At 34.8% G+C, this 27,926-nt stretch overlaps 1 protein-coding gene across 4 annotated transcripts in view; it reads left to right on the top strand.

Moving 5' to 3' along the window:
- Window positions 1–22,817, top strand: part of LOC132913419 (furin-like protease 1) — a 351,740-nt gene extending 328,923 nt beyond the window's left edge. For 2 of the 4 annotated variants that reach the window (XM_060971760.1, XM_060971759.1), the window contains exons 11-13: window positions 1,235–1,972; window positions 5,409–5,687; window positions 20,603–22,309. In XM_060971760.1, coding sequence (XP_060827743.1) covers window positions 1,235–1,972; window positions 5,409–5,687; window positions 20,603–21,042 — 1,457 coding nt within the window. In that variant the 3' untranslated portion in view covers window positions 21,043–22,309. Of the gene's footprint in view, window positions 1–1,234; window positions 1,973–5,408; window positions 5,688–20,602; window positions 22,310–22,641 lie in introns of those variants that run through there. The other 2 variants (XM_060971761.1, XM_060971762.1) reach the window with 2 other exon arrangements.
- Window positions 22,818–27,926: the final 5,109 nt, after the last annotated feature.

The following is a 27,926-nucleotide window of genomic DNA, read 5'->3' as shown; positions in this document are numbered from 1 at the left end:
AGATGTTTAGAATGGCATGACTTTTTGATGGGTCATCAAGGGATGCCCTTATCTGACAGTGTAACATCATGGCTGGGCCACCAAAAGTAAAATGTATAAAATAACGATACGAACTAACTCAAAATGGGCGTTTCTTGGGTTTTGTTGTCATCTTAAACGTGTTCAAAATTCATTACCTCAAAGGATCAACAGTACCGAAAGGATTGAAAAACAATTACAAGTACGATCTTTCGTATATATTCTCGTAATACGACAACGATTCGTTTCACTTGAAATTATAAAATTAGCCGTGAAACGCGATGTAGGTTGATAGGGTTGCACGACCAGATCCGTAGGTTCTAACGCCTGGCGTATGCAGTAACATCCAGCTGCTATCTTATCATCTGATCTTGGAAGACGTAAAGGGAATTTCTCGTAAACCATGCACGTGGGACCACGTAAGCTGCTGCATTATCTCCCAAGGGCGTAATTTCCAGTTCGAAGCGTGTTCCCTCGCGATGGCATTCACCAGCAATGGATCTCATGAACCACTAGGGGAAGTTGACCTTGTGCAAGGGTGAAATCATCAGAACCACTTGAAGCTAGAAGCCCGTTAAAGCCGATATGTGCATAAAGTTTGAGTTAACGCGAGCTTGTAATCCCATACAGTCTTGTAGTCTGATGTATCCATGCGCAAGATAGAACCTTGCTCTATTATGCCACGTAATATGCAGGATACATTCCAAGTACAGGTATTCAAACCATTACACGTCGCGTTTGCGTTGAGTCCTTGTACATTGCTAGCGAGATCCGCTTCAGCATCGTCGTCGTCGACCAACAACAATATTGTGCCAGCCCCGGAATTGCACCTGTTGGTCGTCAATGATTTTCTAATCCCCAACCACTGATAAGCTCGACTGTACAATATTCTCCCGTAGGATTACTTGCATCACTTGCTTCTGAATCGTTCGAAGAAAGGTGGATCTATATAGACGAAACGTTTCGTTTTTGATAAATAATCGAAAATTATCGTATGATAAATAAGTAATCAACTATTTCAGGTTAGGATGCGAAAAGATTCTACGAAGATAGTCTATAAATGATCAAAAGAATTTACAAAGAATTGAACAGTTCCTATCTTTCTTACCGTATAATTTACCTTACCATTACCTTTTATTTGATTTTATCACTGAAACTATAATGATAATTTGGAATTTCGTGCTGCATCCTGTTCCGACAACCAACCATTCATCAGGTCGTGCAACGCTCCACGAATGGGCGTTGATCTTCTATGGAACGTCAACACTGCCCGATCGCACGGAATACGCGTTGTACAATCCTGCCGGGATGAACATACCGAGAAGACCTTTCGTTAAACCACGGGAAACTGTGTTTTCGAAGGCACAAAACTCCCTGACGAGCTCGAAGATCAAGCAGACTCAACATAAGTCGGAGAAATCCGGAAGCCTTAGTCCGCCGTATGTGGTCAATGCGCAGATACAATCTCAGAGAAAGAGCAAAGCGCGTGGTCAGCACAAAAATGGCAAATCAGCCAATAAACCTACGCCAAAGCCCACCGTGCAAACGTTAAGAGGGTTGACAGTAGCCAGGGGACCTAACGGCGCCGGGGAGATTCGTTTAATCACGTCCAGACCTAGAGGAAGAAGCACGCCTAGTCCAATCACTATCACGACCACCCAGACCAGTCCACCTACCACGATTCTTACCACCAAGGTGACCAGCAGACAAAAAATCGTCGGCATAGCAACGGCCTCGTCCCTTCAAAGAGGCCTTATTCTCTTGGAGCCACCAGCGAAACCTGTTATCAACAACGTGCCAGCCATCTTCCAGCAATATCCTAAAATTCAACAGCTCTATCCACTCTATCCCGTCTACGCTGGAGTTAGAGGAGCTGGTCAACAGCACGCAACCAGGGATAAGGGTCTGGAATTGCTCCAGGACGAACAGTTCGATTCAAAGAACTTAGACAAGGGTATTCTTCTTTAGTTGACGTAGGCCTACGTTAACGTAACGAGCAATCCGTGAGTGGTTTAGAATGAATTAAAACTCTACTAGGATAGCGATTCCCTTTCGAGATCATTTGCTTGAGAAAACACTTTTAGTGTCAAAATTGATGATACAAAAATTTGAGAACTGTGTCTAAGGTGCATGCACCATCCACGGATGCACGTTGCGTGCAGTTTCTTTTGTCGCATCTCGCCAAAGTAGTCAAATTGTGTAAAATAGAAGTGCATCCATGTGAAAAATTACAGATTTCAGTGAACTTTTATATGATTTAGTTTTTTGTCTCTTATCCTCACTGTTCCTATATTATTGCAAGCGCACTTCGGTGTAATTATTGTTCATTTTGTTCATATGCTCTGTGTTTCCTTATCACTCGTATCTGTGTATTCTTTGAGATAATTTTTAAGTATTTCCAGCGGTACTTTTCATTTATTCCTTACTTTCATGTATTCCTTTTTATTGTATAAAAATCCATATCTTTTAATGTTTCTAAGATATCTTTTTATAGCATAAAAAAGATAATTGAAGAAAATGGTACTTACGTCTGTTTTACTATGTGAACTCTACAATTATCGAATAGCGTATCAGTTTGCATTCTTTGATATAGTTTTTGTATTCATTAAATTGTTATTCCCTAACATCTTTTTATGTTAATTTCATAATAAAAATGTTTAACTAATTTTGCTGCATGTACTCTTACGTTTCTTCTTCAGTATCGTTGAACGAAACTTTATTTTCCGTAAATTTTAGATGAAAATTTAGCCTTTCAATGAGTATTACAATTACAAAGTTGTTAAAGCTATTGAACTAAGCCGTTCGCTTGCATGCATGAATATGTGTGTTTAGTAGAAGTATGCTTAGAAGTATGCAGATTGCATAGCACATAAACATTGTTAACTATGTTAAAACGATTATTCAATTATTAATTATTTATCACTATTTTTTTAAATAACAAATACAGCACGCCTTTTATAATGGGAAAAGCTATTAAAAACATTATTACTCGATTTCCGATATTTCAAAAATCTACTTTTATACAGATAATGTTCACGTAAATCATGTAAACGTCAATGTATAGAAATAAGAACCATGTCTTGCAGATCATATTGATCTTTTATAGCAGTAATAACGATATCCACTTATGGGCCTCTAACCCCTCATTGGCCTTTAATATTTTCATTTTGTCCTCAAGTTACATTCGTTGGTATTTCATCGGATACTCGGATACTTGAGGGCCATCGTTTATCATCCCAACAAAATTTTTACTACCATCGATAGGCAAAAAATTATAAAAAGAAAGAAAAACCAACAAATATGTAAACGTTCGATTAAAACGAACTAATATTTTGCAAGGAAATTCGGGTTTAGTTTTTGGTTTACATTTATATAAGAAATCACGTTATAGACATTTGTACAAAATTGCATTAGTACAATAATAAATACGGGTTCCGTTATTAATATTTCTCTTATCGTCCTAATTTACTTCATTTTAATCCACTTCCTGTTCCTGTTCTTGAAGGTAAGAATAAAATTCCTTAAACAGCATCGTAACGCTTTATTAGTTTTCTGGCGTCAACGACATTGACACCCTCTTCACTTTACTCATTTCACTGCCATCATCTTTCCAAGACCACACCTCGAGACACTTGCATCGAATACATCAAACATCTACTGTATGAAACATGATTCACGCGAATGAACCTCACGCAAATTCGCGCTTGTGTGTATGTGTGTGGATAATGCAAAGTGCACTTGTGTCACGTCAAATAGAAGTATCTATCTATCGTTAGACCGTAGTGACATTAAGAAAACGTGGAAGACTCTTCCAAGCATCGCGAATCCACAATAGTTCCATTTGTATTTCTACCAATTAAATCTTTTTCATATACACATATACATTATTTGAATGTATAATTATTTCAATATGGACATAAAATATTGATAATGAAAATGAAAAGAAATGTAGACCTTATAAATGGAATTATTTGTTGGGAATATCGTCAACACATAAATATTTGATCAAGGAAAACCCATTAAATGTACGATTTGCGAGATAAAATGACAAATTAAAGTATCCGAGTGAAAATGTTAGTCCAAGTTATAACGTATAATGTTCTTTCAACTGTTGTTTATAATTATTAAATATCATTAATATCCGGTCACTTCAAAATGTACCACCAGTGATAATTAAAACTTAAAATTGCCGCAAATTATTTTCGATAATTTATCATTCTTCCGAATTTGTCAAGATAGACAAACGAAACACAAATATATCACGTTGAGAAGATAAATGATTCGGAAGGACATTAATCCTTCTTAATTAATGACATTTTATTGAATTACTTCACTGCGAAGAAAAATTGAAATAGAATTTCAATAAAAATATTACTCGATTCGCTTGAAAATCGATATACAAAAAGATACTAAAACAAAAGCTATAGAGCTCAATATGCTTTTATTTTCTACGCTGCGTGTCTGGGGAGAAAATTGAAATTAGAATCCCTGTAACACCGGAAATTAAATTTTAATTGGAATCTCTTTTCATGAAACCCTTTATAAAATACGTATTCAAAAGTATTTTCCGCGTGGAGCTATTACACCATATAGTACAAGACAAAAAAGATCAATACATTGAATAATTTCTACATACCATTAAGTTTGAAACAACACTGTTTTAAGTTTCTTTAAATCCTTCTTCTTTACTCAAACACAATCCTGTTTATTTTTCTAAATCACATATTTATATATAAAATATTATGGTCAAATTATAATAAGTACGCTCTTTGATAGCAGCATGTTTAAAATATAATTTATCTCTACCTTTTTTCTAATCCGTTATCATTGCCAAAAAGACAAGCCGTATAAGAATATTTATATTTTCGGAGCCAAAATTTCACGACCCTTTTCGAATTACGAATCCCTATTGTAAGAATCGAATAGCATGCATTCTTCCCTATTCGAACCAAAAGAGCTTTAACATAAACATTTTTTAGTAGGAGAGAGAAATAATCTAGGACAAGATGTTTCAAAATATTTATTTCCTAACGATGGTAAATGTCTTTATGATGAAATTTTATGCAAAATTTGCTAGCAAGCAGTTCTACGACTTCTTTAAGGAGAGTGGCACACAGGTTGAGGAATTGAATCCTAAATAACGCGGTCAAGAATAATTAGCACTACCATTACACTTATCACAATGTAATATACTACACCCGATTGAACGAAAACATATATTTTTAAGTACTTTTACATTTTCATATCACTATTGGTATTTTGAGGTATTTTGTCAATTTTTGACATTTTGAGTTTCAGCATGCTTATATGTGTCCATTTGACGATTTCCCTGCGACTCTGTACTTGCGATCTCACGAGAGCGAATCTAACGGTATACCACGACATTTCAGACACTCTCGAAGAATTCAAGCTAATCTTCTACGGCACGGAGACGTCGTTGGAGTTGGACGACGACCTGGATAAGGACAAACCACTATCCTCTGTGAATCATCAGGATGTGAGTGTGGACAACTCGGCAATAGGCGCAAGGCACAACGTTGTGATGACCGATCCATGGACAGGTAGCCAGCAGGTAGAATGTGTGTCCCATCAGGAAGTACAAAGACCGACGACCGAAAACCAGACCAGCGGTTGCAGTAGCATCGATCCTGGAAGTGGCAGGTGCCTAGGTGGGTGCCTCATTCTACTCGTTCTAGCCTACCTGTTCGCCGGAGTCAGCTGGGGGAACCTGGCAACCAGTTGGCAGGATTCGTTGAGTGTTCGGAACGAGAGTGATCTCGAGGTGGCTAACAACACCTCGGGTTCATTCTCAACGACGACGACATTGTCGCGCATAAGAATGACCACTTTCAGCAAGAGCTTAGCGATCGACAGGTCGTCAGGGTTTCCATGGTGCTCATGATAATATCCCTACATCGACGCGTTGGCCTCTCGGTTCACAGTTTGAAATGAGAAAACGAGAGCTCGAGCCAGGTGTCGACGCTCGCAATTCGCTCGAACAATGTTGTGTGTTTGTGATTTCCCTAACCACATGAGTCGAAGATAATCGTCGTACGATGATAAAACATTGTCGAGCGTCGTGTCAACTCCGCTTTCTCCTAGACGCTTTTTTCTGCCCGTCCGGAGAAAGAACTGATGATGTGCCGAACATCGAGCTTAAAATGTCCTACGGGCCTTGTCCACCATGATTTCTCGAGTGGACGCCCGATTCGCTCACTAACGTATGTCGTTCTAGGGTTAGGATTTAGTCCAATTAAGTGTCGTGTATGAGAATTTCTATCATCGTGTAGGAAGAGTATGCGTGTAGAAAGAGTTTTGTCTGAACGTACAAGAGAAGCACTAAACAACAGTTCGATAGAAAAGAGTTCGGACTGTAATTGAGCGATAGCTAGCGAATCTAGCATATGAGAAAATCGATTTGACCATCGGGACCTCATCGAATTGGAACATTTATAACTCGGTTCTTTTGAATATGCAGCGGCCTCTTGATTTTTCATACCGATGAATTATTTAAAATGGATATTCGATCGGTCATATATATTCTCTGAAAGCGATACGCTTCGATAATCATTGTTGATCGAACTACGCGGGAAAAAGTAAATTCTGCTACTCTTCGACAACTGTTCAGTTCCGACCGTTGCTCTTGAAGAAGGTTAGCTTTAGAAATACCAAAGTTTCTTTTTTCTGATATTTCTCTATTTCATTAACTACTATTTTAGCCACTATTTTCAAAAGAACACGTAGTTACGCTTTTACCAGCATGAATTTTAACGAAGGATCTATCCACCGAGATCGATGTCGATTTTCTCTGAGTGCGATTGAAAATAAAATTATTTCCTTTCAGCAAAAAAATAACCACGTTCGATATGACGTTCCACATTGTTCAGAAACATCTGATGGCACTTTTCTACGTAATGCAAAAACAGCCAATTCGCGATACTGCCACTACAGAGATTCAACATCGATAGACCGCGTCCATGCAGTGAAGTTCGACTTGATACTTCACGCAGACAGATCCTGGTGAAATTACCTCGCGTAACCACCGCGTTACTCTATCTTCATCGATAAAATCACATCCCGCAGAATCGTTCCCACTCCATTTCCTAAACAGCCAATTAATCATTAGAAGCTACTCGACTGCATAATCCGTTTATCGCAAACATTCGATGGGGATAATCTAGCTATTTAAATTCCGAGATTCGATTCGTACGCGATTAATATCCAACTATTACGAACGTATATTGCCCTTCACAAATTTGGACTCGCTTAGTTTCAATTCAAAGAACAAAGATTTGTATACATCAATCTTTTAATAAACCAGCCTAAAACTAAGAAGCAGTGAACGTTAAACACTCGAACGACGAGTGTGCGTAGAAAATATTAATCATTTGATAAGTTGAACGCTAAATCACTTGCTGTACCTGTGGTGCGCACAGCCGAGCAAAATTTGCCAGGAAAATTCAAAAAAGGAGAACAGGGAAATATAGTTTAATAATTTGGTAATGCTAGCTTGTAATGCTGGTTTCTTTGAGTATATCGATCGATGAAACGACCAAACGTGTTCCAAAGAGTTTCTGCTCGCGTCTTTTTCATCTCTTTCCTTTTCACCACTCCGTTTTTTTCCAAACGTTCTACTTTTATCTTGCTCCTTCCTTCTGTCCCTTTGCTTCATTTTCTTTTCTGTCGAATTTTCTCCCTCTCTGTCTCTGCAATTTTGCTTACCTAAAGAGAGGGGGACAGCAGCTGGGGCTATCAACACTGCCGGAAACAAAAAGGTAACAGAGCGTTTACGACCGGCTGATGCAAACAGCCGAGAAGAAGATACATAAGACTAGATGCTGGCCTGTAAAGTACATATTTATGTAACAGCGAAATCCTCTCTCTCTCTCTCTCTCTCCCTCCCTCCCTCCCCCTCCCCCCTTTCCTTCCCAGTTTCGATTCTAAACGGAACACTACATGTTACTTCGCTAAATATCTACAATTTCGTGAAACTCTCAAAGACCTAGCAGTAACTATATAGGTCTAATACTTCTAATTACTCGAACGATACATATATATTCTGCAACAATTTTGTTGTGAAAGTAATTATGAATTTGTTATAAATTGAATTTGCCTCCGTTGAATCCGGACGATAATCTGTACTATGGATGTCACGTGATAGTAGCAGGCTTTTAAAGTCATTCGTAGAATTTATTCTGTATTAACATCGCGTCAGTGTAAATTGCCTTTAACAGTACTTTCGCAGACTTTCACTGATATTTTGTAAAACTAATGTATACTGCGATTAGGGATTACACATTGCGAAAACATTTCGCCCTTGAACAACCTGAATTATCAGACAGTTACACGAGATAACAACAATTTATTTCTGACAACGTAAACGTTGGAGTCTATATTTTATGGAAAATTCGGGAAAAATTCGAAGATATTTATCAAACATCTTGGAATATCGAAACAGTTGAATAGTGATTAAAAAGTTCGTCAAGACGAGGACTGATGTTTAACAAATTACTTGACAAAGTAGTTATCCAATATGCAATACCTTTCTATGAATAATGCTAAAGAGAAAATTTAATTACGAATAATTCATCGAATAACAAAACTTTTTCTAGAGGATTATTAAAACTGATTCGGGCAAAAAACGTGGAAAGAAAAATATAGCCTATGATCGTTTTATGTACTATGATTTGTTCACTCGAAAAAAGAAAAATTATTTATTACATTCCATCGATGTTTGTGTAACGATCGATGATTCGATGCACTGCATCAAATAAATGAAAATGGAAACAAAAGAGATACGGATTGTTTGTTGAAATTGTACGAGAAGAAAAGGCTGCGGAATGTTTAAAAATATACTATTGTGTATTTTCAAATCAATTTCTCAACCGAATTTGTATTCTAAAATGTTTAATATTCTTTAATATTCTACAATCTTTAATATTCTGAATGATATCAAGTATAGCGTTCTTGTTTGAACAAATATAACGCGTGAAAATTAAAATGGCAAAAGGGCTGTCATCATGGAAAATCATCCTTGATGTATTAGGAGAGTAATCCACAATGTACAGAGACTGTTCCAAATATTTTGTTAACTGCATGAAACTGGAGTTACCCTACCGTTGACAAGGGACATCATTTATGCCCCTTGAACGTAATCTCTTGGTTTCAAGCTTGCAAACGTTTCACGAGACGAGCTAACATCAGAATGGGTCCTTTCTCATTGAAGTTGTTTCACCACTTGGCTTGGACTACTAATCAAGACAGAAGAGATCGTTTAATTCGGAGTTTTGGTCCCGAAATACACCAATTGCTCGCAGATGCTCATAAACTAATTTTATGCTCTTTTCATTTTTATGAAATCATGATTCCGCCAAGACGAGAGAATAAATACAAAATCATCGATGCTCTGGTCGAACGAAATTCACGAAATTAATTTCCATGAGTAAGCGGCGAAAATTTTAATTAAAACACTGCCTTGATTGCAATAAGAACCTTTTACTCGCTGGCAATACCAGTTCGATATTTCATAAGTACATATACACATAGAAACGTGTATCATGTAGTTAATGAAGATACGAGAAATATCGGTTAGAAAGTAATGAAAGTAGTAAAACGATTAATGTAATTTACCAATCTTTTTAATGGTTCATATAAATGAACCGAAAGTTATACTTGAAAAAATATTTGCTCGCTAAGCTATGAAATGTTACTATAGAAATTTTCTCTTCGAAAATTCTATGTGATTAAGTGAGTTTCTCTTGGAGAATCCTAAATTATATTTATAGGATGCCAAGAAAAATGTGCTTTTGTAACCAAGACATATCTTCTTTTTTGAAAAATTGAAATAATTTTAATTGTTTAGATATCGATTATTTCTCTTCGTGTTTCATAATGATCCAGCAGTTATCGAATTCTGTCAAAAGTTACCGAAGAGAGAGAAAATTGAAGTACATATCCAAAAATCAGTCGAGAAAAATTCTCTCGAGAAAGACGAGCCGTACGCGACATACAAAGATTTTTCGACGAGAGAATTGAATGGCCGCTCAGACGATGAGAATAAAATAAAAAAAGAGCCAGACCCGACAAAAGTTGAAACGACCTAGTTTGACGTTAATTGGCTTCGCCAGCGGTCAACCGCAAAGAATCAAATGGTGTAAATACCAACAATCCCTTCTTTTATCAAATAGAGAATTCCACGACGGAGGAACGACTCGCACTAAAGCGAATTTCTTTTTCCCTTGACCGTGGCAATATATACCTCTAGTTTCATTATTACATATCAATCTTAACTTTCTAATAAGTAATAACTTAGTTTAACGTTGTTACTTTAAATTCTAGCGAAATAATGGATCTAGTGAAATTTATCTATTATATTCTTGATATATTTTATTTTCTTTATAGCAATTATTATTAAGGTTAGGTCGTAATAATTTATGTGTAAATTATTTTGTTCTCTTCGCTATAGCACAGGATGGATCCCGTTTTTCTATCCGAATCTTTTCAGCGTATTCTACAGACGCAAATAAGTAAAGGATCTATAAAGTTCGATTTTAATTTCAATTTGTTCCGTTTCAGTGAACCGATCGTCAATTTTTTGTAACGATTCATCATACTTGTTATTTTCGTTCGATATAATTTTCCTTTCAAAGTTATACCGAAAAAAAGTTTGGCTGGATAAAACTAGAGCGCCCTATATGTCCTAATCGAAGTGATATTGAAAATTAGCTGTCTTCCTTTCTACCGTGCAAAAAAGAATATTTTCAATTTCTTTTACCTTGAAATGCACAGATCGCATGATACAAAAATACATTCTGTCACATTCAATTATCGTCTGTGATAGAATCTCGCGTTTTACATGCAGATTTGTTACTTACCGCAGATACGCTCTTGAAATCTATCTCGCAAGCTTTAATTTATTTTCACTCTATTCTTGGAAAATATCGTGTCGTATAAAATAACCGTTTCGTAACAAACAAAGAACTTTTAAAAGAATCCCAGAAAAGAAACGAGTTTCATGAATAACAATAATAACGCATCAGAAAACACAAAACGATATTTTTCCATAATTTTCTTTGTACTCTTATCCTTACGAAATCTCTTCGATTCTTTTTCTCAAATACATTTTATTGTCCTATTTTATTTTCTAACATCAACTATGGTTCCTTTATTCGTTCGTTTAAGCTACATCGAACTAATGTTAATATATTTTTTACTAGATAATAAAGAAGGCAGGTCTCTATCAACGCTTAATCGTTGATCGAAAAGTATTGCAGGCACAGAGAGTCAACTTTCTGACAACTTGAGCAATTCGGTTAAGTGGTCCGATTCTTTTTGAAAAATTGAAAAAATTCTATACAGTATATGTATAGTGGTGTTGGCCCCTTATTACTGCAATCCCTTCGATCGTTATCATTTTTCGCCTGTTTAACAGCAGTAGCGTCTATTTGTTATTCGTTATTATATTGTATTGCGAATCATATCATTGTAACCAGATGCTGTACAACATCAACGCGAGATGCACGACTTGTTATCGTTATTTTCACCTAACGCAAAAGCATCTAGCGCGATCCATCGGGTACATACGCTATCAAGCACATATCATTTTCATCGCGAAGGTACAGCCGTATTAAATTCAAGATTTTCATCCGCGCTCGAGAGTTTTACTTTCAATTTTAACTTTCGAATTGGGTGATGAGTTGACCGTGAACTTTCATTGAGGAAAAACAGAACCTTGGTTTGTTCACTGGAACCCTCATGTTGGCCGATGAGTGGAATTTTAAATCAACTTCATTTGATTTATCCCGTTTCTCGAATCATATACCTTTTGAACTAACAGTTAGGCTTTGACCTTTGATCTTTCGAAACTTCTTGACCATATAAAAATTATTGGAAGTCGCAACGATGTCAAGGCGAATGCGCTGCCTAATATAATACTCTCTCGAGCGGATATATTTACGGTTTAAATGGCTCAGATTTATCATTGTCCTCGCGAAACGTTGGTGAATTCCACGCTGATGAAAGTAATCGAACATATATTTGACAATGAGTGATGCAAGGCGAGTCGAAGGCAATGATAATTCCACTTTAACGTGTAAATGTTATTCTATTTCTAGTTTCGTATTATTATGCGTTTCGTAGTTAGACAATTTTTAGCGAATGATTTGACCGGATAAGCTGACGAGCCTGTGCTCAAGCACGCTCCGTGAATCAATCACTTCACGTTGTACTTATGACGATTCATCGATACCAAAAGAAAATCACAGGAAGAACGTGGTAGGTTTTTCGTTCAGTTTTCATATATTATCGAAACAATTGTTGTACTCGATTTTGGAATGTAATACAGATTAACATAAGATGCAGAAAATCAACAAAAATATGTTTATCATGTTCTTCCCGTAAGGTTTTCAAATATAATAGTTACCATAGACGCACAAACAGTTCCTCGAAATTCTCTCTTTGGACTCTCACACGAAGGCAACGCGTTTAAAACATTCTTACAGCATTCGTCTAAAAGAAAATTCACGTACGAAGAAATTAACAAACGATGTGTCGTGGGTCACATGGAAATAATCGCGACAAATAAAACAACAAAATACGCTTCCATACATATACATATATAAATATATATATTAATAATTGACGCTTTTTGCAAGAGATCGTTATATATTCGTTGAGCTTTCGTTCGCGTGTACTTAGAAACGAGCTAGAAAAGATAATCTGTTCTTCAGAATCGTTTACCCATTCGTGATCATTTAAAAATAGGAGCTACAGTTCCGAATATGTATATTTAGCTTTTAATTTATTAGTTGTATAGGTATTACAACGCAGTATAATGCAATAATTCGGATAAGAGAGCCATACGTAATGAGTATAAGAGTGTACGAAATACGAGATATTTTTCAATAACACGATTAGTGATAATTTTATTCTATTTATAAAAATTTCATTTCTCTTAGAATTTTAGAATTGCTTCCAGACAATCACAAACCAGATTATTAATTAATAAGTATCTGCAATAAATTATTTTTTATCTTTTCGATACTTTCAACGGTCCTCTGTGCCATTACGTATGTATTTGCTGCTCATTAAATTCTCAATAATCCGCTGTAAATTCAATTTACGCTTCAAATCGTGCATGGTAATGTAAATTTCTTTTCGTGGATAACAAACTCAATGTTTTATAATATTTTACAACCATCCGAGTAAAAATTTTGATTTATGGAGATTTAATCGTGTGCGTGTATGTATGCGTGTGTACGTGTGTTGTGTGCGTGTACACCCATATATTAATGTATAATAATTGTGTATATACGTGCAATAATGGACGAAATACCGATACGAATCAAACATACACGAAATGATTTAATAACAAAGTCATCGACTATCGTTCCTCCGACGTTAATTATACGTTAATCACGATCAAAATGGAATATGTACTAAACTTCGGCAACCGAATCGATGAAAAATCGTCAAAATTAAAACGCAATAATTCTATTTTATATATGTTTGCTATGTGTTTCGTAAAGTTCCAAAGATTTCATAGAATTTTATAGAATATCTCAAATAAATTTCTGCTTTCGAGACAACCTCAAAAAGACGCTTCGAGTCGAAAATCATCGAGTGAAAGAATCTTGGATCTGATCTGGAAAATTACACTAGCCCATCGAAATAAATCTTAACGCAACAAGGATTCACCAAAAATCTTTCACGCTTTAAAACAATTGATTAAAAGGTCTAGCTTTCCTGAAAAAGAAAAGGAAAGAAAAGAAAAAGGAAGAAAAAGAAAAAAAAGAAGAAAAAGAAAAGAAAAGAAAAGAAAAAGGTAGCAACAGAAATGAGATAAATGAGTTAAGGATTAGTGGACTAAATTAAGTGGACTCAACGAGTTCGAATCCTAAGAAACGAAAGTACATCTCGACTATACGTGTATATTGGGTTCTTACAATAAGAGTCAATTATTCTAATCAACGTGGAGGTGTGTTGATGATAGTCATGTATAAGGGATATGAATGGTATAAACGTGAGTATTATGTAGGATTTTGGATGTTTCGATTCGTTCAGGTGTAAAAAATATCTTCCAAGATGTACAATACTTCGGACTACACGGCTGGACAGTTGAATTTTCGATATTCCGCGAAATCCTTTCGTTTGTGCCGATTTCATACTTTTAATGCAAAGATCGAACCTTTAGTGGCTCAGAAATTTTTTATTAAGAGGTGTATTCTACTATAGGCCTTAGTTTCGAACAAGCAGAATAACCAAGACCGAAAACTGGGAAGACATCTCTTCTTAAAAAAATTTTTCAATAGTACTAAAACACGAATGAATATGATGATGGCTGTAAAGTGACAGCAGAAAAAATGATATAAATTTTTCGTAATATATTATTAAAGATCACACATCTCACGGTAAATATTCCCCCTTAATAAAACTTCGTTCTGTATGAATAAGAAATTTCGAGGGATTCGAAAGTAACATGCTATAATGTAACAAAGTGCTAATGCATCGTGATCATGTTCAAGTACTTAATAGCTTGATAGAATCGATCCTTAGTATTTTGCAATGTGATCTGAGGTAAGAATAAATTTAATGCTACTAAATCGTCATGTGCGGTTTTTGTATGACAATAATAAATTATATTTCACGTGTTACAAACGAAATAAATATCCACATGATAGAAGGGATATATTAAGCTGATCTCGATGCACGTCGATCATAGCCAATGATAAATGCGTATCATAATTTGCATTTGAGAAAGGCATATTTCAATTTAAACTGTGAACTTTTTTACTACTACGAAGATTAAATTTCCTTCGTTTGAATACTATTTCTGGAATGATAATTTTCGTAATTTCTCGCTTAATAATCAAGAAATGAAATTCTTTCATACAACCGCGATCCATTTTGCTTCGTGAATGACAAATTACATTTTACTCGTACCCTTCTTATCGTAATCAATAATATTCTAAATTATGTTTTCATTTATTACATTTTTATTACATTTTTCGAAATGCTTCCATAACGTAATTTTGTACTTAATGAATGTCTTTCTTAGCGTAAATCGAATTACAAAAAATGAGAAATACTTAATTCGTTAATTAACGAAAAGATACAATTTTCCCAGAAAATATTCCAACGCATCGGTATTTAATTTCTGACTCGTAGAAATTATACTAACAACGTGTTTTAAATATGTGCGTGCGTACGTACGTGTGTGTGTGCGCGCGTGTGTGTGTGTGCGCGCGCGCGCGTGTGTGTGTATCTCGAAACTTTATAGTTAAAAGATATAACCTGCCATCGCGAAATCCAATTTTATTAACCCTCGCTCGGTTATAGTTGGATCATTTGGAAAATCGAAGAAATGCATTTTTAATATTTCAAAATGGCATTAAAAAGAAAAGATATATTAATAGCTAGAAATTCGATTTTGTAATTTTTGTTATGCGATACTTATGTATACTTTTATAATTTTCGTAAATTTGCAACAAAAGTATGATAGATAAATATATTTTTCGAATAGAATTCGTATTCATAACTTCTTGTCTTCCGAAAATTATTTTAAGGAATGAAATTTTACTTAGTTTGGGTCAAAGGATGACCAAGTCATTACCGTCCAAGGGTTAATTTTCCAACCATGAAACTCCTTAAACGAATATTTCTATCAAATCGGATCTTCGGAACTGTCCAGCAGTGGGCTTGGTCCACCATATTGTTAATGTATCTATTGTAAATGTTTGTATGTAATGTAAAATGTATCTTTGCTTGAAAAGGCGACATATCCTAAGTTATAGAGTTCTGAGACAAGAAGAACAAGATGTCAGGTTGCCTGACTTGTCCACAACCTCGCGCCATTTTCTTCTTTCCCGTTCGTTCGTCTTGTTCAACCGTAAAACAACGATCAAAGGTCACTAGACAGGAAAGAAAACGAAGCTCTGCTTCGTGACACCCTTTTTGTGCAATGTGATACAATGAAAAAACGACGAGAAGGAAGAGAATCGGCGGTGAAAAAGGCGTTCAGGGCTTGCCACGTACATTTATGTACACATATACATAATATATTGTATAAGTAATTGCAACTACTATGAACCATTATATGCGACATTGAAATTTGTATATCATGGATGAATTAAAAGAGGAGAATATCCTAAACAAGATATTACCAGACGTTATTCATCTCGAGCGATATTTTTCTATAAAAGAAGAGAAAAAGGAAGCTTACTTTGATATATTGACAATTTAATTAGCCCTAGGATGCAATCACTAACCTGATTTTTTATTTATTGGAAAACAGGTATGTGTCAATAAAGCATGCTTCCGTCCACTTTTCTATGGATGGTGGACGACGTTCTAGAGCTCTATAATTGGTTTGCATGTTTAATTTTATGTGATTATATGATCTAAATTTTATCGTCGCATGAAAAGTGATTCTTTTGTAAGAACTGTTCACAGCTAAAGCGAATCGTATTATAAAGCTAAGATAGCTTCGAACACCTAAAAACTTATAACATGACACCTGTTTCTTTGCTTTAGCGTTGAATATTTCATACGCAAAAGAATAAAATAGAAAAACGTACGAAATATTTGATGAAATACCTTACACTGGATTACTTAATATCCTATCATACTTTTCTTGAAATTTTAAAGTGAAATCTCAAATGAAATTTAATTACGAATGTCCGTAGGTTTCTTGCATTTAATGATGTATTTTTTTTTTTTTTTTTTTTTTTTTTTTTTTTTTTTTTTTTTTTTAGTTATAAGCAAAGCAAATTCAAGTTGTGTACCATTGGAAATTAATGTTTTACTTATAATTCGTAGTACTGTTAATCAACTATTGGTTACGCGTTTCAAGATATTATTAATAAATACGTTAGCCAAAGGTACACTAACGTTTCCACTAATTGCGTTATCAAGAACGGATTTAAACATCCACTTGCAATAAACCTTGCCGAAAACTAAATGCTAATGAAGGGATCTGGGAAGATTTGAGAGTACCGGAGACACAGGAGATGGGAAACGCTACACAAGGGGTGGATCAGTTAAAAGTTAACAGAGAAATAGATTTTAATTTAACTTTCGTGTGTACGGAAAGTTTTCTGCTTGCACTTCATGAATAATTCAGTGAACTTTAACGTGAACTCTGAGAAGGTCTCTATAATACCAGCATTTGAATAATTAAAATATTTAGCAGTGCGCTTAGTTAAACAACATTACCTAATAGCTCTGGTTAACGAAATCTTGTATATACATACATACAAAACTATGCATATAAATTATTCCAAGTTTTCAGTTCTTTGTCATCACTGGTAAGATTCATTTTGGAATTTTACACTGTCGTAGAGATGATTAAACGTCAGATTGTATCTAGAATATTTCTTTCCAAATAAGATATTTCATTACAAAGTTTGTCCATACTCCGTGCTTCGTAAATTTGTTACGTCACTGAATCTTTAAAGCTTCTGTAAAAGGTTTTGTTAAATGGGTTTACCATTGCACAATTTTGCATGTGACTCTCCTGCACAAATGACTATTTCGCCATTATGTTATAATATATATAGCACATGCTACATTGGTATTCTCTTAAATATGTGTAATATATGTATACAATTTCTAATGTCTCGTCCTGCATATTAACTGATTTAAAATTTCTAAACTCTGGTAATAATCTATGTTTACAGATTTATGTTTAACGAGTTGCACATTATCTAGACTAATTTTCATAAAAAAATAACTGACACTAAGGAAAATATAGTGTTTCTTGAAATAATGCAATTTTAATCCGGCCATATATTAATTTTCTTATTTCTTGTTTCTTCTAATAACAAAATCGTCAGCAATTATCGCATAAACGGTTGAGATAAATTACATGTCAATCAACATAACGCGCACTTTGTATGCCAATATATTATGTTTCCATAAAACTTGATTACTTATACATATAAAAATTTTATTCCAAATCTAACATCGCTTTGTTAATTTCTAATGATGCGTTCAATTTCTACGACTGTCTCTTTTTTTGTATCCTTTCAACTTTACTTTCTCATATCTCGCACGTGTTTTGTATTTTGCTCACTTTCCTCGAACTGAACGAATATTCGCGATAGTCCTGTCTGGCAGATAAACTTTTTAACGTCCCACAAATAGGTATTGTAAACGGCAAAGTATCTCTGTAATAACGTGGTCATTTATAACTCTACGATATCAATTGGAAAATTAAAGAAGGATGATCGAAAAATCGAAAAAAAAATAACAAAATTCAATCAATAAAAGAGTTCGTGATCGCGCGTAGTTTAGAAAATAAGTTTCACGAAAACTTTGGGAGCAATTTGCACGCGATAAATCGAGTTTTCTTAGAAAAAAAAAAAAGAAAAGAGAAAAGAAATCCTATGAACCATCCGAGTAAAGCAGAAAGATTATTGTGATCGCTTATCCAGGAGATCAAAATTGAATTCTCTGTTCTTCGACGGAACTAAAAAAGAAAGATTATTTGTCCTAAAGTGTCACGTGTCGCTTTATCCCTCTACTCCATAGCAGGTTCTGAAAACGTATTTAGGTACTTGGGCTCTCCGTGGGCGAGTTGCGGTGCGGATTTTCTCAGACCAGCCAACTACCACCATCACCAACCACCATCACCAACCACATCCACATCCACAACCACACACGTACAACCAATCAAAATAAAAAGACCTATCCCTGATCGCTTCACCAGCACGGTGAGTCTTACTTCTCTATCGTTCTATAATATTCCTATTTATATCCTCTGGCTATAATTTATTGTTCTGGTTTGAATCAAGTATCTCGAATCATAGGCAATATTAACGCGGATCATCAATGTTTCTTTTTTTATTCAGAAATCGAAATTTTTACTAAGTGTAGAGATTTAATTTTGTGACTGATTTTGTGAAAATACCAGAATTAGTGTGCTAGTAATATACAATTTGATAAACACTTTCTCAACTTTTCATTATGTTACTTACTTTACTATATTCAACTTGCCTGGATTCAACTCACTTCGATTCATTAAACTTTCTTTTTCCCACTAAAAGTCTTATTAATAATTTTGCTTTCCTATCGTTTTCTTTTTTTTTTTTTTGCTCTTTGTATAGTGCTTGAATTAGTTGTTCTTTGTGGTAATGACATTTTCTTTATGCTTTATTGCTTGCTGAATTATTAATGAATTGAATATTAATGGGATTAATTTTATGCTCAGCGTTGAACAAGACGCAAAGATTTTTATTCCTGAGAGATTTTAATGTGCATCTTTATAGAAATATATCTAGATACAGATTTGAATCGAGAACTTTATATTTAAATATTTTCGACAATGTGTTCTAATAATTTTTTCTTTTCAAAAATTTACAAACTGCAAGTATTTTCTTTTCATTCGATCATAAGAAAACAAATTTGGTATCTTGTTAAACTTAAAGGAAGGCGTTCAAATGTTGTAGTAAATATATGCTTCAGCATGCACCTTGACCCTTATATTATTTTATAGTTAAGTTAAATAACGATTGGCAAAATTAATAATTTATAATTTTATCTTCTGTGCTTAGTTTTTTTAAAAGACAACGCAAATAGTAATATGTATGTAATAAATGTCAAAATAGATTTACATTAGGGCTGGGCGAATATACTCGTAAAATCTGGATATGTTTTGAATATCCATCTTTACAAAATGTGACAAATATACATAACATAAAAATTTTAAAAAATCGTTTACTGCGTTTATGATAAAATTCACCAAGGCCTAATACACAGTGAATGTATATTTATTTATAATATAGAACATTGCTTATCACACATATACTTATGTACTTAGTTGTAGACTATATTTACATTTAAGTAGACAAATTTTCTAACGTAACTTTTCTTAACGTAATAACTACATTTAAAGTACCTACATCTCGAACTACAACGAACACAAAACAACACACAAGTAACATCAAAATATCCACGAGCAACCTATGGATGACAATTCTGTTGGAAAAATGTTTGCCTTGTATATGAAATTAATTAAATACGGAGAAGGTAGGTTCCGCTAATATGTGGAAAACCAAGCTGCAAGGAATCAAATACGCTTCCGGTTTCCATCGCCATTAATTGTAACAGTAATTTAGGTTTCTCGGTTGTTCCCCGTTGAGCATAGGTTTACCAACATTGGTATTAACTTCATCAAGATGTTCTAAACATACCTACCTCCTATCCGAAGACTGTTCCAAATTCACTCTCAGTGAAAATTCAAATTACATTGCAAGATAATTTGGAAACTTTACAGATCGACTAAGAAGCTTTCACATGATTACGAATTGCTTATTCCAAATTTACTAACTCTTCGTGCTTTTTTCTGTATAAAAGATATTTATCAAAATTTGTTTAAGTCGAAAAAACGAAGATCGAGATGTTTTACAAGGTAAATTAAAACCTACCATGAATAAATTCACCACTGTCATTCGTATGTCTTCGAGTCTATTTGGCATATCGTAAGAACACACGCACAGAACTAAAACGAACCAACACTCAACAAGATATCCCACATACACAGAATCAAAGAATGGAAGATTGTCAAAGACCATATGTAATTTTCCAGAGTGTAAGCTGAACTGGTACTACAACAATGGAATCTGCGTGTACAAGTGTCCAACTGGAACTTACGGCATTTCTGACGAGACAAAGGCAGTCTGCTCCAGTTGCCATTACTCCTGCCTAACTTGTTCAGGATCTTCGAATACCGAGTGCACCAGTTGTCACGAGGATGCCGAGCTTTCTATGAACCTTGGCGAGACTGTATGCATCCTTCGCGAGCTTTCGTGGACGATGCACTCCACCCTATGGTTCTATCAGATGACCATTTTGTTCTCGATCAACATCGTCCTAATCACCCTGATAATTCTATACGTGGCTGTCAAGTGGTATTTGCGAAGAAGGAATTCGCTAATGTACGGATATAGTAAAGTCTCATATACAAATAATGGAGATGCACATAAAGATAAGTTACAAGAAAATGCCTCTTCGTCTGATAGTGAATAAAGAAAATGGACGAAAATAAACAGCAACCGATGCTGGTTGTGTAATTAGAAAATGAGTGTAATGCTATAAATCTGTGGACGGTCGAGAAGAGAGAGAAACAAGAAATCCAAAAGATTACACGCTCAAGAGATTTTTCGATGAGAAAGTGAAGGATGAGAGAAAATAAAAGGAACTAGGAATGAACAAGCACGTGATTACCGGTTTGTTGTGAAATTTCGATGTGATTGTTTGTCATATAATTAATGTGTCAACAATGGATTACTAGTGACGTTAATGATATTAACAATATTTTAAGCAGTGGCGATACTCGGGAGGATTCCGTCCTTCTGTTTGACACATTCCATTTGACGAGCATGAATTAATATGTTGTTAGTGATCTCCCGGTGAATGTTATGGATGCAGAGAAACGATCGAGTTAATGTAATCGAATTTGATAATGCATTTATCTACGTTGTGATGCTTCGAGAAAATATGCGGAATATTAAAAAAAAGCGTTTTAGATCATTATTTTTTAACACGTTGTATTTTAATCTCACCAATAACACGATGAAGTAAAGGATAGAATTAATAACATAGAAAGTGAATAAGCGCAACTCAATGTGATCAAGTTATTTAACCAAATTAAACAATTCCAAATGCATTTGTGTGTTCAAAATCAAAAATTTCTTTAAAAGTAAAATTAAAGTTAAAGTTCATGCCCGGAATTTAAATTTGATGCTTAAGTGGCCAAATTCTTCATCGAGACATAATTAATCGCGATACAAATAAAACGTATCGCAATGCAAATACGCTTAATAAGTTTGAATTTTCAGCCAATTAACACTTAATAATTAAGTACGCGTAGCCGATTTTCAATTATCGTTACGGGAATAAACTAAATTATACCGTCTAATGTCTCGTCCTCGTCGATAATCAAAATTAAAATTGCATTATGCTCTGTAACTAACTGTAACACAATTTTCTAACCGAGTTCCTAACTACATAGAGCACATTGTATTTTATATACCAGCGAAATTACCATACGATACTACTTACGTAAATTACATTAAAGATATAAGACGGAATAAAATATAGTAGCATTTCCTAACGACCAAAGACTTTAAACGTTGCACTGCTATTCAATTAGAGCGACTTTTAGATGTACATAACAAGATCAAACAAGTATTATAAATATTAAAGCTAATTATTAAAGCTTGCAAGTTAAGTAGTTGTTATTGTTATTCCAATGTAATGTAAGATACTAACTTTACAATAAAATTAAGGGACATTCGGGTATTTTACTTGTCCATTTCAAATAAACTCCATAAATGTGAAAAAATTATATATTAAAACAAAGACGATATAACTACTTAATGCAATATACAGACATTATATTGAATAGAAATGTCAATTGTAGGAATGTCAATAGGAATGTAATTAAACGTAATTGAGATTTTCCTTTATTTTTTTTATTATTTCCTTTATACGATCACGGATTAAAATACTTTCATGATATAATAAAACTTTATTAAATCACTTCGATAACTAACAAATATATAGTAACTCATTCGTCAATTATCTTTTTCCGAAATGAATGATCGTTTAAATTTTTATTTGCAGCTTAATTACGGATCGACCAATATGCAACAAGTTACCGATAACACAACTACAGAATTAAATACAACACACAGCGGTACAAGTATTTTGGTATATGTAACTGTACAAACTTAATATTAAATAATATTAAATAACTTCAAATAATACAAATTAAATAAAAGCATCATTCACATGATAAATTCTTTTCAAGTACGGATCTCCTTACATTTTTACGTCAAAAAATGTTGATTAAACAAATAATCTTAAACTTCAATAGAAACAAACTAACATTTGCAATACATTATTTTAACATAAAGGCAATTCCCTTTGTTAATTAAAGGATTGCTATAATAATGGAAAATATACCATAGTCACGTGGGCTAAGTTCAATAGCCAAATGATCAATAACGAATTCAACACACGGGAAACACGTCGTTATAGCATTCGTATCCACGCTATGATGATATTTCACGCTACGATGACAAATGAATAAACACTGTACAGTCAGATTAATTGGCGATAATTAGCAAACTGTTGCAAGTGACCATCTCAGTACAACCGAGCTCTTGCCTGCATATTGTAAACCACAATATTACTCGTTAGTATCGTTATACGTCGTGTATAAATTATTTACACGAAACCTCTCGCTAGAATGATATTCCGTTAACCGCGAAACTACTAAAAATTAAATATAACAAATTTACAGTTAAATGGAATTCAATTTATGTATCTCAGCTTGTTTTTATCAAGTTTTAAGCAAATGAAATTTGAAAAGTAAAGGCTTCTTTACGTAAAATTAATAAAAAAAAGCTTGTGCTTCTCTTTTTTAGTAATTTATATAAACTACCATGTAAGGATTTGCGTCTGGCTACATACCTAGCTCTTTTACTATCAGTGAACTCGATTAATCCTAACAACAAAGATTTCAACAAATTTCTATTACTTCAACTTTTATCGAAATTACATCCTTTCTCATTAAAGATATCATTTGCCATTTTAGCTACTCAATTTTCTCTTAATGTAATTAGACAATAAAACAAATTATTCCATCTTTATAAGTATAAAGCACGTTATTTTCCTGGCCAACAAGGAAGACTTAATTGAAGAGTGAAATATCTTCGTGTTCTACTTCTCACAGTTTAAACGTTTCCATGAAGTAATATCGTTGTCGTCGTCACTCGGAAATAAGCTACGAGAATGATTTCAAAAGGGACACTGTATATACAAGTATGTTCGGTCGCTTCCTAGCGATGATATACCTTCTGTCGGTGGAATTTGGTTTGGTGCCAAACGCCCATGTACTCGGAGACGACTTCGAGTATTTACTCTCATCTTATTTCATGTCGAGATTCGGATCGTGGCAGAACAGAGACGAATAGGGGTATAGATGAGGACGAGACAAAGGGAAGAAGAAAGAGAAAAAAGAAGGAGAAAGAAGACAGAGGTGGTGGCCGTGATGCCGAAACTCTCTGCTGCGTTGTCGAGCTTTAAACCTCCAAGACGCAAGACCCTCATTTGTTTCACCACATATGTATAAGTAACTTCCGTCTGCGTGTGAAAGTCACCGAGCTACGAAATATTATGCGTATATAAGAGGATACATTGAAAAGCGTACAGTAAAAGCTGCTGTTACCAACTGTAAGGGACTCTTCAAGCTTTTCCTGCAATTTTCCATCACACTCCTCCGTGAGTCCAGGAAACAATTTTCCTTGATAAATTACGAAATTGAAGTAACACAGAAGCACCAATAAAAAGTATATCAATTGCAGAGATGCGGTATTTCTTTTCTGTCAACGCAAGTTATGTAAAAATTATGTTAACACTTAAATAGAAAGGATATTTTTTCATTTTATACTATCGAATATTAGTTTTAACGAATATAACCAATGTCATGAGATTTTCAAGTGCGAGTATGCACTGCGAGTATAAAATGTTACTTATCTTCATACTCATATTTCAAAAGATATCTACCGCCCAAATAAATCTACGGAACAAAAACTAACCACCAATTCAACATTAATCATTGATAAATTTTCTCAAATGTCAAAGCTCGTAATAAATGTTGCTTCGTTTATCTTTTTACGTTCCTTTCATACGGTCCGGTTCATAAAACTTATCGATTGCCATTAACTGCAACCATATTTCACCGATCGCAACAACATGCTGTTACTACTTCAGAATTGTTAACGTACAGGAAATCGGTTTTAGATAACTTTTTACATATCATTAACTTCTTCCAGAAGTTATAAATAACTTGACGCTAAGATTTACAATTACCCTCTTAAATATTCGACGATTAGACGATACACATATACAACACGTTCGAAGGAAATCTACCGTTATGTTTCAAGAATTTACCTTATTGCTCCTGATTAAGAATGAAAGAAATAAAACGCTTTGTAAGAACGATGTGACACTGAAGGCATAATTTCTCTTGCACCGAGTAAAATATTCTTTTTTAGAGAATAACAATGGAAGTGCTGAGACCATAGAGACTGAAAATTAGTGGAAATGGGGATGCTCAGAAAAGTGAAAAGGTTGTAGAACATTAACTTGACCAGAAAGAGAAATAAAGAGACTATCTGTATCTTTTCTAACGTAATGACATCTACGTGCTAAATTAACGAGGAACAAATATCTGTACAAGTGTAATATTCATGTATTAATCATGAAATCTCGATTGTACTAAGCTAACTTTTGACCCACTACACGATATCGATTTGCTTTATTTTTTTAATCTAATCGACTCACAAACGTGTTACAGGAATTAGATAGTGCTGAATTCGATATATCAAATAAAAAACATCTCATTGTTACGGACAATGTACCATTGTGAAAGTTATTCAAGGGAAAGCGAATATCATCGATCTTAGGCGATTGTAATAGTTGGAAGAAGACCGGACAGGCGGTAATGGAACAATAGGAATCGTGAGAGAGCAGAATAGGCTATCCGAGTATTTGCATTTGAGGTATGCAGTGCACATTGAATGCAGCCAAATAACTGCCTGTTTCTACAAGTAATACACGTATGTATTCGTTCATCTCGGCTCACTCTATTTCTCTCTTTCTCTCTCTCTCTCTCTCTCTCTCTCTCTCTCTCTCTCTCTCTCATTCGTGGGAGAATCGGACAATGTTACAACGGAGATGGAAACGAAGTTGCACCGAATTCGCAATTCGCAAGCCATGAAACTGTGGAACTGCAAACGCTGGCGAGATCCTTGCGCGACGCAACGATAATTTAGTACATTGAACGTTTGTCCCTGGTTCTATCGTTCCTTCAAACTTCGCTGCCTGCATGAATTATGTGTCGTACATCGAAACTAATAATTGCTTCGCGAACTGTTCGGTCACCAAGAAATTAAAATAGCTTCTTACAAAATTTTGCGTTGGACAAAAATTAGAAAGCACATGCAGCTCCAGACATTTCAAAGCATCTTAAAATATTAGTTAAAAAGATATTTTAACCGAGAAAGGCAGTATGTTTATATTCGTGATCGTGAATTACAATTGTATTATTGGAATACAGATATCGTTGAATCGTCACTGTATTTAATTGCACGGTTAATCACGAAGAGTTGCTCCCAAAAAGAATCCGTCAATTAATCTTCGAAGCAAGAATAAAGCATACGATCAGACACATTTGGATATCTTAGTCGTACTTGCTCCGTCTTAATCTATTCCGAATCCGCCCGAAGTCTAATGAGTCAAACAGAATCTATTCTACCCTTGTGTTCATACTTGATTTATGTGCCACCCAAAGGAAAAAAATACATGAAGACGTTCTTCGGCAAATTTATGACACGTCTGGGAAGAGAAACCGCTATTTGTAAGCCACAAGATTCGTAAATCGTAACATAAATTTCAAGTGGAAACAATATCTCTTTGGTACTTACTGGAATTACATGAAGAAAAAAGTTTCATATTGATTCAGATAAATGAGAAATGTAATGTACGTACTAGACGCGAAATTGAATGAACATTCTCTGCATGGCTAGTAAACGCAGGAATGTTGGCGTGCGTTACATTCACGCGTCGGGGAATGAATGTTTTTCCATCGATTCTCCCTTTCCCTCCCTACTGTCCCGATATTCCCCAAATGACAGAGGAGGCGAAGCGACATGGGCAAAGCGAGGGCTGGCGAGACGCGGTTGATGTTAACGCTGAGTTATTCAATAGGACGTGGAAAACGTCGGTATACCTACTACGAGACAGTTCTCATGAGACTCGTATCGTTTCATCCAGTCCCCCAAGTTTTCCAGCTATGCGGTATTGTGACCCTAGAACGTAGTTTGCGAATTTCCCGTACCAATATCTATGCTTGTCGAACATTCAAGTCATATGCGTCTATTCAACCTTGTAGGACCTGGCTCTTTACGAACGAAGGTTGTACGTTTCACATGACCACTATATTATATAGAATGTATACCTAGTGTGTGTAGGATGTGTATTTAAAACTGGTATTCTAAACAAAATAATAAGAAAAGTTCGTATATGCAAATTTTACTATAGAAATGTGCACAACCCACTTTTTGTCAGCGTACGCGTTTTTTCGTAAAATTCTAAGTTTAACGAAATCTCTGACGGAATTAATAAGGTCGATAATTTTTCCAAGATAATCAGAGGTACAATTCCATTTTTAACAACATTTGTCAACCGAAATTCATTCTACCCTATTATCCTCCTTTAAGATCATTCTTCTCCATCTACATAGCTATACAACGAATGCCGAGGGAACGTCGAATTGCCGTCGGCAAAAATCCAACGTCGAGGTTTTCCAAGAAATACGAATGCAGTCTTTGGTGAGCTACAATGAATGGAAGGGTCTGAAGCGAGGTAAGGTCAAAAAGGTCCTTTCGAACTAACTGAGCACATATAAATAAGTAAGGGACTCCACGCTCAAACTGACGTGGCACCTGCGTTATCAACACCGTCTAATATGCGGACGTTCTTTCTCAAAGATTAAACGTCTAAGCAATTTCACCTATTAATAATGAATCTGATACAAAATCAGAGTTGTTAAGATTAATCCCTTACCTTTATAACGTCAACTTATGCTCGTGCCGAAGATTATAGTATTGGATTAGAAAAAGCAAATTGTATTCTTGACAAGAGTAATTCTATGTTAGATTTCGCCAAAACTGTAGATTTTAGATTTTATATGTTTACCATTGTTGCGGACACATAGATATACATATAGCGACAACAATATGGGCAATTGTTGATCAATGTTGGGCAATTGACATTAAGCTTCTCTTGAATAATTGAATTGAATTGAAATCCGTATTTCGTGCAAATCGTCATGAAATCGA

This window comes from Bombus pascuorum, chromosome 13 (assembly GCF_905332965.1).
Source record: "Bombus pascuorum chromosome 13, iyBomPasc1.1, whole genome shotgun sequence".
Lineage (NCBI taxonomy): Eukaryota > Metazoa > Arthropoda > Insecta > Hymenoptera > Apidae > Bombus > Bombus pascuorum.
This window is presented reverse-complemented; position numbering and strand designations above follow the sequence as displayed.